Source organism: Chelonoidis abingdonii, chromosome 9 (assembly GCF_003597395.2).
Source record: "Chelonoidis abingdonii isolate Lonesome George chromosome 9, CheloAbing_2.0, whole genome shotgun sequence".
NCBI lineage: Eukaryota > Metazoa > Chordata > Testudines > Testudinidae > Chelonoidis > Chelonoidis abingdonii.
Genome location: NC_133777.1, coordinates 44,210,376 through 44,223,805, shown reverse-complemented (window position 1 = coordinate 44,223,805; position 13,430 = coordinate 44,210,376). Strand labels below are relative to the sequence as shown.

The following is a 13,430-nucleotide window of genomic DNA, read 5'->3' as shown; positions in this document are numbered from 1 at the left end:
AGGGCAGGAGGTCCCTCTTGGGGAAGCCAGAGATGGGGACTGGAAACTCACTCAGCCCTTAGCTAGATGGGGCAGCTGGACCTTTAACAAAAGAGCTTTTCTCCCACCAGTTTGTCAGGTGTTTGAGTGAATTGAGAGTTAACAAAAGACCCAGCATTTGAAACCTGGGGTTCTCTCCAGTTTTCCCACCATGGGCCACATGCTAATACTGCTCTTTCATTGTGCTCATCTCTCATCAGCCCCCATGAGACTGTCACACAGACACTCCCCACAGCCCAGCCCAGCTCCCAGGCCCCTGGCAGCCACAACATTCACTAACATGGAAGAATGACATTAGGGAAGCATTCAATGTATTTTTAGCTTCTTTTGATGCAATTTATCTGCTGGAAATAGCAAGGAGGAACAGGCATCGCAGGACCAGCCAGCTCTCTGCACACCCAGGGCCGGCTCCAGGCCCTAGCATGCCAAGCGCGTGCTTGGGGCGGCATGCCGCAGGGGGCACTCTGCCGGTTGCCGGGAGGGCGGCAGGCGACTCCGGTGGGCCACGTCTGCAGGAGATCCACCGGAGCCACGGGACCGGCGAGAGGCAGAGCGCCCCCCGCGGCGTGCCGCCATGCTTGGGGTGGCGAAATGGCTAGAGCCGGCCCTGTGCACACCAACAGCGAGTGCTCAGCAAACTACTGGCATTAAATTAACCTCCCTTCTCCATTAATTGGGGGCAGGGGCAACATTTTTAAAGCGTCTGTGTCACCTGGAAGCCTACACCCCATTCAAATCAATGGACTCAGGCTTCTAAGTCACCTAGGTGAATTTGAAAATGTTGCCTGGTGTCTCTAATGTCACCTGCCAGTCACAGATTCCAAGCCGAGAATGGACCACTGTGATCAGCTAGTCTGACCTCCCATATAGCACAGGCCAGAGAACTGCCCCAAAATAATTCCGAGAATCCACCACGACCCTTGGTAAACTGTCCCAGTGGTTAATTCCCCTCGCTGTTACAAACTGACCCTTTATTGCTAGTCTGAATATGTCTCACCTCAACTTCCAGCCACTGGATCGTGTTAGACCTTCCTATGCTAGACCAAAGAGCTCCCTATTAAATGTGTGTTCCCCATATAGGCTGTAATCAAGCCACCTTTTAACCTTCCTTTGTTAAGCTATATGAGAGACAAGGTGGATGAGGTGATATCTTTCACGGGACCTACTTACTCTTTGTCATCCATAGACGGACAAACAGGAGAGACAGGACCTGAGCTTGGAAAATAGCAAAACCAAGCAGCAAAAAAGTGTAATAGAATAAAATGAACTTTGGGGCCATGTGGATGCACCACATAGGAATCAAAAATGACATAAGCCACACCGCTTGTGCGGGTCTCCTTTAAAGAAATGGCTGTATTGTTTTCCCTCTCAAGTACATACAGCAAGTCAGCAATGACACCCTCCCCCACCTTGTGTCTATCCTGTTGACTGGGACTGTACACACTTCAGGGCCGGGACCACCTCTTACTCTGTGCGCTTACAGTGCCAAGCCCAATGGGGCCCTGCTCCCAGCTGGCATCTTTAGATGCTACTTAACAGAAATGTGTTACTAATTATTAGAGTTATTAATTAACAATACAGTGATGGACCAGAGAAGCAGAAAAAAGCCGTGCCAAATATTTTATTATTATTTACCGAAGCCCCTACAGCCCTAGACATGAAGCATGATGCTAGGTACCATACAAACACGGAACAGACCAATTGTATTTAGAGAGGGGGAAAACAGGCTTGGGAGAACTGCAGAGCAAAATCGGGCCCTTCATACGTTTAGAGCCAGGAGCCCCTGTCCAAGTGCTCTGGGACATTTGCAAGCCCACCATTCCCTCCCTGCGTAGGGGTACTCTTCTTCTCATGGTGGCTGCTAGAGGCCCTGGGGTTAGGAGCCAGGTCTAGGTCCAGTTTCTCCAGGGAGAAATTCCAAGGGCCGGATTCCCAAAGCCTCAAAGATAACAGTCAGGTTAGGAAAGAGGAAGGAAGTCTAAAAAGGGGAAAGGAAAACAGTGGGGGACAGAGAACAGGCGGCAAGGGAGGAGTGAGACGGACCTGCTTTGGCCACTGAGCAACGAAAAGAAGAAAGATGGAAAACAGTCAGAAAGATAAAGAGATACGCAAGAAAAGACAATATGGAAGAGGCCTTGAGGGAGGAACAAGAGAGAGAGAGAAGAAAGTACAAAGAAGCCACAGCCCAAATGGCAAGCCATGCCCATCTGTGTGGCCGGGGCGCAGCCCTGGCCTGCTATCCTTTGCCAAGCCAGCTGCTCTCTGGGAACCCCTGATCTCATGCTCTGAGCCCCGACAGCCTCACTTGTCCACAACACCCCTGACTGTGCCCCCCTACCTCAGTGCCATCTGTTCGCGCTGGGAGGCTGGGGGAGCCGGAGCGTCATGAGCTTTGGGTTGTCCCCTCCCCACATTTGCCCCTTGTTTCCCTCCATGCTGCTTTCCCACGCCCGCACCCCTGGGCTGACCCCCACAGCAGCAGCCCGGTGTCTGTCGCTACACTGGGCTGGGGCTCCCGTTTGCCTGCCCGTCCCTCTGCCACGCCCTGCTCACCATTTGCTTCGTGGTTCCTGGGCTCTCCTCTGTCAGGCTAGGCCTCTCCCCTCCATGACACCAGGCGGCCTGGAAAGAGCGAGCCAGGCATCCAGGCAGCGTCAGGCCTTGACGTCAGGGCTGAGATCCGGGCTGGAGAGTATCTTCGGCTGTTTCCAGGCAACCGAGTCCCTGGCCTCTAAAAGGCAGCCAGCATCGTAGTTACGTCAGCGCTGTGCAGCGGGGGCTCAGGGGCTGCTCCAAACACTGCTGGCCCTGCACGGCAAACACAGGGATTGCAGACAGAGAGGCAAGACCAGGGATGTGGCACAGGTGCCTCAGCCCCCGGGCAGTGCCGCTGGCACTCCTCATGCCTGGGATCCTGCCCTCACCCTCCTGCGTTGCATGCCAGGAAGGAATCCTGCCTCACTCCCATGCCCAGGGAAGAGAAGGCTCGCTTTGACATGGCAGGAACATGAGCCCATGCCACCCTGCTGTGTCCAGGGAACACACACAGGGCAAAGCGGGTGCAGCAGGTCAAGCGCCCAGCTTCTTGCAGGGTGCTAGGCTGGTCCCCTGGACATCCAGGCAGCAGAAGCAGAGGAAACTTTCCTCTGAAGTATTTAACCCTCCTTGTCCCCACAGAGTGAGTGTGACACATGGCACAGCCGAGGTGGCGGAGGTCAGGGGGCCTCCACTGGCCAGCCCACATGAGGGTGTGACATCAGCTAGGGAAGCCATTCTCAGCCTTTTGGGGCTCAGGACCCATCTGCAAACCTGGCTGGCCTGTCACGCCCCAGAGACCCCCAGATGCCCCCAGACCCGATGCACCCCCAGAGGTGCATCCAAGGGGTCTTGAAGCAAAGATTCTAGATGCTTCAACCAGATATGAATAGCTGGAGACCACCCCACAATCTGCAACTGGGGGGAGGGGCAAGTCAAGACACCCCAAAACAAACAGCCCCCCAGCTCATGGAGGACAGATGATATGGGATAGGGGGAATTTGAGGGCCTGAAAGTGAAATAGAGAGATTGAGGGGTGCAGTCAGGAAGGAATTAATGGTTCTGAGAGGGCTGGGGAAGGAACTGGGGGCAGAGGGACATATGGGTACAGTGAGCTGGGGGAAGGATCTGGGGGCAGAGGGTTGCAAGCTGATAGTTCCCCAAAAAGCAGAATCCCACACACATGGCCCCTGGGTTGGGGGCAGTTTAGGTTCTAGGGGTAAAGTGGGGGGGGGCTGGAAGGAGTGGGAGGGGCTCAAGAGGCTGGGGTGCAGTGGGGGAGGAGGCTGGCTATGCAGCAGAGGGAACATCAGGGTGTCCAGGACAGGGGATATGGAAGATGGGGTGTCACCCAGCTGCAGGGCAGGGGGAACACCAAAGGGCCGGTACATACAGGGGAACATGACACCAGCTGCTCCCTCCTGGCCCAGCCCAGGGGCCTGGCAGAGCTCCGCTCCCAACTCTGGGGGTTGCAAGCTCCAAGGCCGCAGCACTGCTAAGGTTTGGCTCAACTGTGAGCGGCGTTGTGACCTGGCGCACGGATGGCAGTGGCACTCCTTCACACTTAGCCCAGATGGCCCCCCCGCCATCAGGATGGGCTGGCTGAGCCAAACCTGAGTAGCCCCATGACCCTGCACACCAAGCAGCAAGGCCCAGAGAAGGGAGCCAAACCCAGCCAGCCCCACAGCCCTGAGACACTCTCTGGAGAGCCGATGTTGGGTGGTGAGGCCAGGGTAAGAACACCTGAGCGAGAGGCTGGCTGTGTGTAGATGGCCCGGGCTGGTTCCACAGGTCTGGAGGGAACGATTGGCCCGGTTGTTGAGTGAGAGGCTCGAAAAGGGTGTTCGAACCCACCATGCGTAGACTGTGACTGAGCAGGCAGCATTAGCCTCCTCCTGCTCTCCCCTATAACACCCAGCCGAACCAGCAGGGGGCACATGCAGCCACTCCTCCCCACGAGCAGGGGCCCCTGTACCTAGACTACAGAGATTACCTAATTTAGCAGAGTGCAGGAGCACCCAGCTGCAGCAATGCTACAGGGCTGAGGTATTCCAACCCCAGTGCTGCAGCAATAGTCCTGACAATATGGTAAGATTGGGAAACAATCTCAGCCCCCTCTGCTGAAATGCAGCCACCTCTGGGGCGGAACTTGCCATCTGTTTAATGGCACACAGCAATCGCACATAGCAGTTTGGAATCCCTCAGCCAGCTGAAACTGCAGGGCCAGTGCAGGGCGGGAGGAGAGGCCCCAACCTGGAATCTGGCTAAGGAGCAATATTCCTTCTATGGCAAAGAATGCCCAAGGAACAGGCCCTCAAGCCACCTACCCCAATATGCCCAGACCCACCTATCACCCTACTACCCAACACGCCTGCCAGTCAACCACTCGACTCACCCACACCCAGCAGCCATCCAACTGCCAGACACGCCTGCACCCACCAGTCACCCAAGCACCCAACATAACCGCACACACCAGAGAGCTCACTTCATAGCCGCTGCACCCTGAAGGCCCACAGCATCACCCCTGGGGACAGCTCCCATGGCTCATCCTGCATGAGTGAAGTGCAGCTCCATGTGTCCCCCTAGTGGCCAGACCCCTGCAGCTCACCTAGACCAAAACACACTGGGCTCCATACTGCTCCTGGGTCCAAGGCTGCTGCTACTTCATCCCTTGACCCCTGCCCCTCACCTGCCTCGCTGGCTCTCAGAACCCCGTCAGCAGCCTCCAGGCCACATGAGTGGGGGGGAGAAACCCGTGGCCTTAAAGCTCCAGGCTCCCTGTCCCTTCCCACACCTGGCACCCTGTGCTAGAGCATGCCAAGAAGTGACCAGCCTGTGGAGCTGGACTGAAAGCGTCGACTCAGCTGTGGCTCATGCCCCAGGTTAGACTGTCGCCTGATCAGACTGGCCCAAGAGCAAAGCCATGGCTGTGTTGCTATGCCGTGAGCTGCTGGGAGAGGCTAGTAGCGGGGTAGCTGTGGGCACAACCCATGCTCCTCCTATTGGAAGTGACAGTTGTGAATACCACAGAGCCGGGCCATAGATCAGCCCCTGTACGGGGGAGCCTGGGCCTTCAGTCCAGCATTGCTTGGCTATTCCCTATCGACAGAGGCTGAAGCAGCTCCGAGCCCTCATCAGATGGCTTTCCTACAGCGCCCCCTACTGGCAAAAGATGGGAATGGCATAGACGGTGCCATTCCCTCCAGCCCTCCTTGCCAGACAAGGCTGGGACAGCTCTGTTCTGTCCCCTCCCACAGTGCCCCAGAGCTAGCAAGCCTGGAGCAGCATTAACTATGCACAGCCCATTAATAGCTTCCAAAGTTGCCAAAATGTCAGTTTTCCAGCTAAAAAGACCTAAGCAATTATGGCTTTGACTTGGGGTTTCTGCTCACTGCCCACGGCTCCCCACCTGGGAGGATCTGGGCATCAATGCCCCCCAGGATGACAGCAGCTAATAAAGTCCCTCCCTGCATGCCCTCTCTGCCATGCAGGGAGCTAGGCTTTACGAATGGCACCTGACCTCCCTCAGCCAGCGCTAACGGCAGCCCCGGGCCGCTGCTCGGTTTCCCTGAGTAATTTCTCCTCGGAGATGAGAACGTGATGCTTGGCTTGGGCAGGGAAACGACACTGACCGCCTTCAGTGGAGCAAATGCCAGCCATGGGCTGCGAGATGCCAAGGCCTTTGGGTAAAACAGTGATAGCTCCAGTGCTGGTACACACCTGGGCACGGGTGGCATTACAGGGCTCCTCCTCTCTCAGGCTGAGCTACCAGCCCCTCGCTTTCCTGGGGGTCCTCCTGCCTTCCCCCAGCAGCCCTGCACTGTGAAGCCAGGTTTACGGATGCAATCAGAGCTGGGCTGGCAGCCTGCGATCCGCTGTGGGTTCTGATTGTGGCTCTTTGCATGCTGGGAATGTTGTTGGGTGCCCTCTCTCGGCACCAGCCTACAGGAGGGCAAGTTCTGATGGCACTGAGACTCAGGCCATGGGGCAGTGAGCTCTATGATCTTCCTGCTAGACCCAACAGAGCTGGGGTAAGAGACACCTTGCTGGCCAGAGCAGCTCTGATGGCTTGTGGCAGGAGCCGTGGCACTGCAGACAGCTGGAGGGGCCTGGCCCTCGATGGAACAGTATGGCTGGGGGAATCTGCAGGGCCCTACCAGGGCAGTGGGGCTGGGCCAGGGCGTGAGAGCAAGGGACAAGCGAGGATTTCTTTTAAATCCTTTGCAATGCTGAACCAAGCGCATGGGGACCCCCCTGCCAGCATGCGGGGCCTTTAACCCTTTCAGAATTCATACAGCCTGGCAAGCAGGTAGCAGCATATCCCCAGGGGCTCTTGTCACCTCCATGGGGCCGAGTTAAGGTGATGGGTGGGGGCTGGTGTGTCCCCCAACCCTGTGTCTCTGCTTTGCAGAGGGTTACGTTCAGGGGCACTCAATGTCCTGGCAAGGCAGGAGCCACAGTCTGTCAGCCTCAGCTCTGCACCAACACAGCTTTGGGGCAGTGATGACGCAGAAAGCCCATGGGCACTAACAGCACCCTGCGAGCCCAGCTCCATGTACATGTGGCTGAAAGTGGAGAATACTGTGAGCGCCACTAGAAGGCTCACAGGCTATTTAAAGGGATACCACCTAAGTCCTACAAGGACACTGTGTCATTGGGTAATGTCAGCTTGGCCCACCTGGAAGAAGCACACCAGCGCGAGAGGGATCCTCCAGGGGCATGGAGCCTTCATACCACACGAACAGGGGCATGGCTGGGGAGGGAGAGGGCAAGGCTTCCCATGCAGCCCCTTGTGGGTACAACAACTCCCCAGTGGCTACCAGGGGACTGGCCGGCCCAGAGCCGAAGCAGGATGGTGGAGGAAAGATGGGGAGTGTGTTAAAGGGGTTCTTTACTGGGGCTGCTGGGCACAGACCACTGAGGCTCCTAGCCAGCTTGCTGCCATGGTACCGCACAGGACCTGTCTAAGTGCTGGTTGGGCGCATGCTGTGGCAAAGGACTCGCTGACTAGATACTTCCCCACCCACCTCAGCATCGGGGCTCCTTTCAGCCCAGCCCTAGGGAGGGGAGCCTGCTGCTGCTGTCCAGCCCTTCTCAAAACCCATTGCTCCCCACTGTGGCTGAAGGGAAGAAGGGGGCTCAGGGAGCAGGGCACTGACAAGGGGCTCCAGAGCCATGCTGCCAACCCCCATGATTTTAGGGTGATGCTCGGAATCAGTGGTGGTTTCCACAGAGCCCCAGTTTCTGGCCTCATGGGTTGAGAATCTAGGCTTTCAAGTACATCCAAGAGTTTCTAGCCCTGGGGGATGCTGAGAAAAGCTGGAAAACATGTCCCAAGTGCAGGAACCAGGAGGCTAAGAGAGACCCCAGCATGGATCATTCTAAGACAATCTCCTGTCTTGGTGATGCTCCAAGAGACCTGAGCACAACTCCCAGCTCTGGTCACAGATTCCCTGTGAGCCCCTAGGCACATCTCTTCATCTTCACTGAAGTGTTCCCTAACAACCTGAGCCAGGAGCAGTTTCCTTGTGACAGGGGAGAGTTCCTGACAGAGGATCCCCTCAAGGCAGGGCGGAAGCAGGCACAGTGGGCACCCAGCCACCAGGAACTGAACTGGCCCCACCAGTCATTTCCCAGGAGCCCAACCACCATCTGATGGGTACAATGGCCCGGGACCGCTGAGCAGCGATAGACAAACCCTGGTGACTTAATTTAGTCCCCGTCTCAGCCGCGTTCTTACTTCACTGTGCAGGGTGGGAAGACTAGACATCGCACAGAGATTCCAGCTGCTCTCAGAACTGGGCCCCAGACCTTCTGCCTGGGGCTGGGGGCTAGGGCCACCCCAGCTACCCTGATGCAGGTGGGCTGGTTCCTTCCTATCCCTGCCCCAGCCCCTTAGGCCTGCCTTTCAGCCAGAGTGGGAAAAGTGGGGTCTGGCCCATGGAGCACCCTTCTCGTAACAGACCAGGACGTGTGGAAATGGCAATGCTCCAGCTTGTTTTGTTCAGAGTGTGTTGGGACCTGGAGTCTCTGCAGACTGCCCTCTAGTGTAAACACGAGGGCCCCTGCCATCCAGGAGGCAGTGTGAGCTGGTGGTCAAGGTCCTGGGCTAGGAGACAAGAGACTCCCATCTCCCCGTGCAATGCTCTAACCACTAGGCTACAATACCTCTGATTGCAGATGCCCTAGTAGTTAATAGAGAAGCACAAACTGCAGAGACTTCATAGCCCAGCATGCAATGCTGTGGCACCCTAGAAAACCTACTTCGTCTCTTTGCAGCTGTTTCCTGTCCCACCCTTTGTCTTGCCTATTCTGATTGGGAGCGCCTTGTGGTAGAGACTGTCTGTTGCTCTGTGCCTGTGCAGCTCCTAGCACAGATCCAGCAGAATCCCAACTTTCTGTTCAAATACAGGAAGTGTCTAGCCCTTATGATTGCAGAGAAAAGCTTGAAAACATGAAGCAAGTGCAGCCTAAAGGCTCAGAATGGAGAAGACAAACTAAACACAACCCCTGCTGTATTGTTTTAAAGGGCTCATGATTTTTAAGCTCATCTCATGATTTTTGGAGGCCTGACTTGTGATTTTTGAACGCTTAGAGCTCGCCAGACTGCAATGCTGCCCTTGGACGAGCAAAGGTTAGATCCTCAAAGGTCTTTAGGAAAGTCAATGGGAGTTCGGTGCTAAAATACCTTTAAGGATCTAGGCCCTGGTCTTTAACTCCAGCACCGACGTGGAGTACAGCAGAGAACATATGTATGTACGTCAAGCTGCGCACAAGTCTTGCAGACATATCTGAATCCTGAGGGAAACCCCTTCCTTTCTGACACCCACGTGTAACCCCAGGGCATCCTGCCCTCACCAAGCCATCAGTTAAGGCCTGGAGCGAATCCAAGGGACATTAGAATAAGCTGCCAGATTTTAGCAGCTATTGCCGTGTCAGGCCCAGGCTTTTCCTAGCTGAGAGAACTGTCCTATGAACTCCTGTGTGGCAGGGCGGCCAGGATGACAGTTACCTCGCCCAGCCTTCACCGACCCCAAACACCACGCAGGATGGTGCAGCAGGGCCAGCTGGAGATAAGCACCCACTTTGGTTCTCCAGAAGGTTGGTGTCTCCCTGGAGCTGTCCCCCAGTTCAAGGGCAGACAAGCTATCCTGCTCTTGGGAGAAGGGAGATAAGTGGCTGAGTCCTCCCTGCTGACCTTCGATGACCAAGCAGCAGGCAGATAGTTATACTGAGACTCCTTGACATCTCAGGATTTTAGCAAGGTTTTGACCCAGTCCCACATCACATTCTCATAAGCAAACTAGGGAAATGCGGCAATTACATTTCCCCCGGAAACCCTGAGATAAAGCCCAGAGACTTTAGTCTCCTGAGAGCTGAATTGCTTTAGTCCAGTTAAGCTATTGTGTGCCACAGGTAGAAAACAGGACGGATGGAGGGGCCACCTATGCCCCAGGACCCTGCAATGGCAGGGAACCTATTAGGTGAGACATGCCCAGCTGATTCCAGCAGCTGACCAGCACCACATGCTATAGAGGAAGAGAAGACCCTCTCCTCAGGTTCCTACTAATCAACCCTGGTGAAAAAACTCTTCCTGACCCCAAATCTGGCAATCAGTTGAACCCTGAGCATGTGAGCAAGATGCACTAGCTCAACATGTAAAACAGAGGATTCTCTGGAACACCACACAGCTGTGGTCCACCCCAACCAGTGTCCCATCTCCAGCTGTGGCCAATCTCTGATGCTTCAGAAGGCAAAAAAACCCACACAGAACACAACTGGTCAATTGTGCATCCAGGGCGGGGAGGGATCCTTCCTGACCCCTGCAGGCGGTCACGCCTGAAGCATGAGATTTGATTATGCTCATCATCCTAATGCACAGCAGCAAGTGTTGGGAGCATGGTAAGGGCAATATGGGCAATCACATTCTCCCCATGGCCCATGAAGGAAGGGGATGAACAGGAAATCACATATTCCAGCCAGAAGGGACCACAGACCCTTCAGCCTCACAACCCCACGCTCGCATACACAGGCTGCAGATCTTTGCTGAGAAGACGGATTAAAACACGTCTTTCAAAAACACAGCTAATCTTGTCTGAACCACTCCAAGTCTACCACCATCCCAGGAAGCTATTTAATGTTGCAGCTACCAGGCCTCTTCTCTATTTTCAGGGGGTGGGGGGGGAATTCCCTAGAATGACTCCTTCCTGCCCAGAGAGACAGATGTGGCCCAGAGGTGTACCAAGCCCTGTACCCCACGCTCCATGGCTAGGAATCTTTGCAGTAGGGAAGCAGGCCTCTCCTGCCTCTCTCTCTCCTATGTCAGCCTGTGAGTGTTTTTCAAAGAAGCAAGGGACACCTGGAAAAGCAGGAGCTGGATCTACTGCTCTGGCAAAATCCCATGAAGGTGAGGGCGGCCCGGTGCAACGACCCAACTGCCACCTCCAGGCGCCTGGGCTGGACGGACGGAATATAAAACTCTCCCACACACAAGGGTAGAAGGAGCAGGAAGCTGCTAAGGTGGCGACTGGGCTCAACTGACAGGCTCTGCCAGTGCTTCAATCCACCCAGCATGGAACAATACAGAGGGTGGCATAAGGGTCCCGGGCAGTGGGGCCCAGCCCAATGCAAGTTGGCTTCATTTTCCCTCAGCAGACAGCGCGAGCACTAACCCCTGATCAGCGCCGGACAGGTTGGCTCTGTAGGGACAGCTCACCACTAAAGTGGGGCAAACTCTTGCCCAGTAGGCACTCCTGAGTTGCCGCCTGCAGGCAGGGCTGGCACAAGGCAGGCAGGGCTGGCACATAACAGAAGGCTGGGCTCCCTTCACTGAATCTGTGTCACGCAACCCACAGTCAGGGCAAGTCCGCCTGTAAGAGAGGGGGACTCTGCCCACAGCCCTTCACAGCCAGCGGCCTGCACTGTGTCCTGCAGCGCCTCCTGCTGGGAGAGGCCGGGTTGGATAACTTCCCACCAGTAGAATCATGGATTTAGTGATGTTTTGGCTCTCCTTTGCTCTGTAGAGTCTCTCCCTCCTTACCCAGCCGGGAGCAGCGCAGCATTGCCCCATTGCAGTGAGACAGGCAGTGGGGATCAGGACAAAACTCGAGGACAATGTCGCTGCACTTTCATCAGACAGGAGTCAACTCCTGGCCTCAACAGTATTTCCAGCCTGCCTAGGGATATGACCCAGAAGGTGTTGGCCCTGCTCCAAACCCAGCCTCGCTGACACAACAGTACTCCATGGGGATGGATCCCCTCCTAGGATTTTATTGCCAAGTGTGGCAGCAGCCCTTTAAACAGCACCCAGGCAGGGCTGCAGCGAATCTGTCTTAGACACTGACATAGTTCAGTGAGGGACCTGGGCCTGTTCCCTGCTGCCAGCCATGCCAGGAGCTGCAGGCTGTTCCTCTTGCTCCTGGGAACAGGCAGAATATCCTCACAGGATCCTTCTGCCTATGCACAGCCTGCTCCGGGTGCTACCTGGCAGAGAAACGCCACCTCAGGCGGCTCCTGGGCACAGGAGCAGAAGACCCTGAACAGGGTTCCTGTGCCTGGGAGGAACAGCCCTAGGGCAGAACTGAACCTTCCAGGATCCCTGGGCCCACCTGGAACAGACCTGTGAGCAGGTGGTGTAGGGGAACGGAGCCTGAACAGGACTGCTGGGCCCACCTGGACGCACCCCGCTGCAGACCTTGGAAGCAGAAGAACCTGAGCTGAAATCCCACACCCATCAGCAACGGCCTCTAGGGGAAGATGGCACAATTCCGGCCCACCCTAGGCCTGCTGGCAGGACCCTTCCCCTGATCACAGCCCTGCCCCCCTGGGCTGTACAGCAGGGACTCCCACAGCCAGACTAGGACTCGAGCGCCTCACCAAGGCCTATGTAGGCAGAAGGCATCGAGGTGTGGGATGAGGGAATGAGCAGGAAACCTCCCCTTTCTCAAAGCTGGCTCCTAACCCCTCCCAGCCGCAACACAACAGGCAGTGTCCTGAGTTGAAGGGCTTGTCAATTCAGCAGCACCTGCCAGAGCCAGGGAGTTGAGCAGGACGTTCCACATCTGTGGCTACCTCACCCTCCTCCCTGCCCTGCTCAGTGACAGGTAGTGCAGCCTGCTCTCCCACCTACCCAGCCCCAGCTCCAGCCACCGCCAGGCCTCCATACTCACGGTGATTCCTTCGGCCAAGTCCCCTGCAGCCGCGAATGCCCTGGGAGGCTGCCAAGCTGGTGAGGAAGCACTGCTGGGTGCCAGGGATCAGGGCTGGAGATGGCTGGCCTCTCTCTGCAGGGGAGCGGACAAAACAGCGGCTGAGGAGGCTGAGTGGAAGAAAACAAAAGGCTTGTCGTCTGGCTGCTCCTCCTGGCTTTGTTGTTTCACTTAACTGAGCACAGCACAACCGCCCAGATGGCTTCGCCCATGCTCAGTGCTGCTCCGGGCTGGAGTCATGTGATGCTTTCGGCTCAGTGAGCGGGAGAGTGCCGTTGGGCTGGAGGCAGGGATAAACAAAGCTCACATACGTTCACCCACACGTGTCTAGTGCATCAGATGTCCATGCATCTGTAGGCCGAGCCCCCCACTTACCATCTCAGTGCAGCACAGAAAGCCCACAAGCTCACCCTGGCCCTGGTGCAGCATAAGACACAGGAGATGACCCAGCTCTCTACCCCAAGGCCTGTCCTGCGGACCCACTGTGCTGCCCTACCCTCACAGATGGATCAGGCTGGGTGCCAGATCTCTTGAGGGGAGAGCACTGCACTGCAAGCGGCAATTATACCCAGCTTCTCACACTTGAACAGGATTCCTAAATGTCCTTTCCCTCTCTGCAACCCTCATAGTTCACCCACCTGCCCAGTT

At 56.1% G+C, this 13,430-nt stretch overlaps 1 protein-coding gene across 1 annotated transcript in view; it reads right to left on the bottom strand.

The window, feature by feature from the left end:
- PARP6 (poly(ADP-ribose) polymerase family member 6) overlaps positions 1-12,985 on the bottom strand; it is a 50,536-nt gene extending 37,551 nt beyond the window's left edge. Inside the window, exons 1-2 of the mRNA XM_032769223.1 lie at positions 12,744-12,985; positions 2,593-2,847 (exon numbers count right to left, since the gene is read on the bottom strand). Of these exons, the coding sequence (XP_032625114.1) occupies positions 2,593-2,595 (3 nt within the window). The 5' untranslated portion in view covers positions 2,596-2,847; positions 12,744-12,985. The remainder of the gene's footprint in view (positions 1-2,592; positions 2,848-12,743) is intronic.
- Between the last annotated feature and the right edge of the window lie 445 nt (positions 12,986-13,430).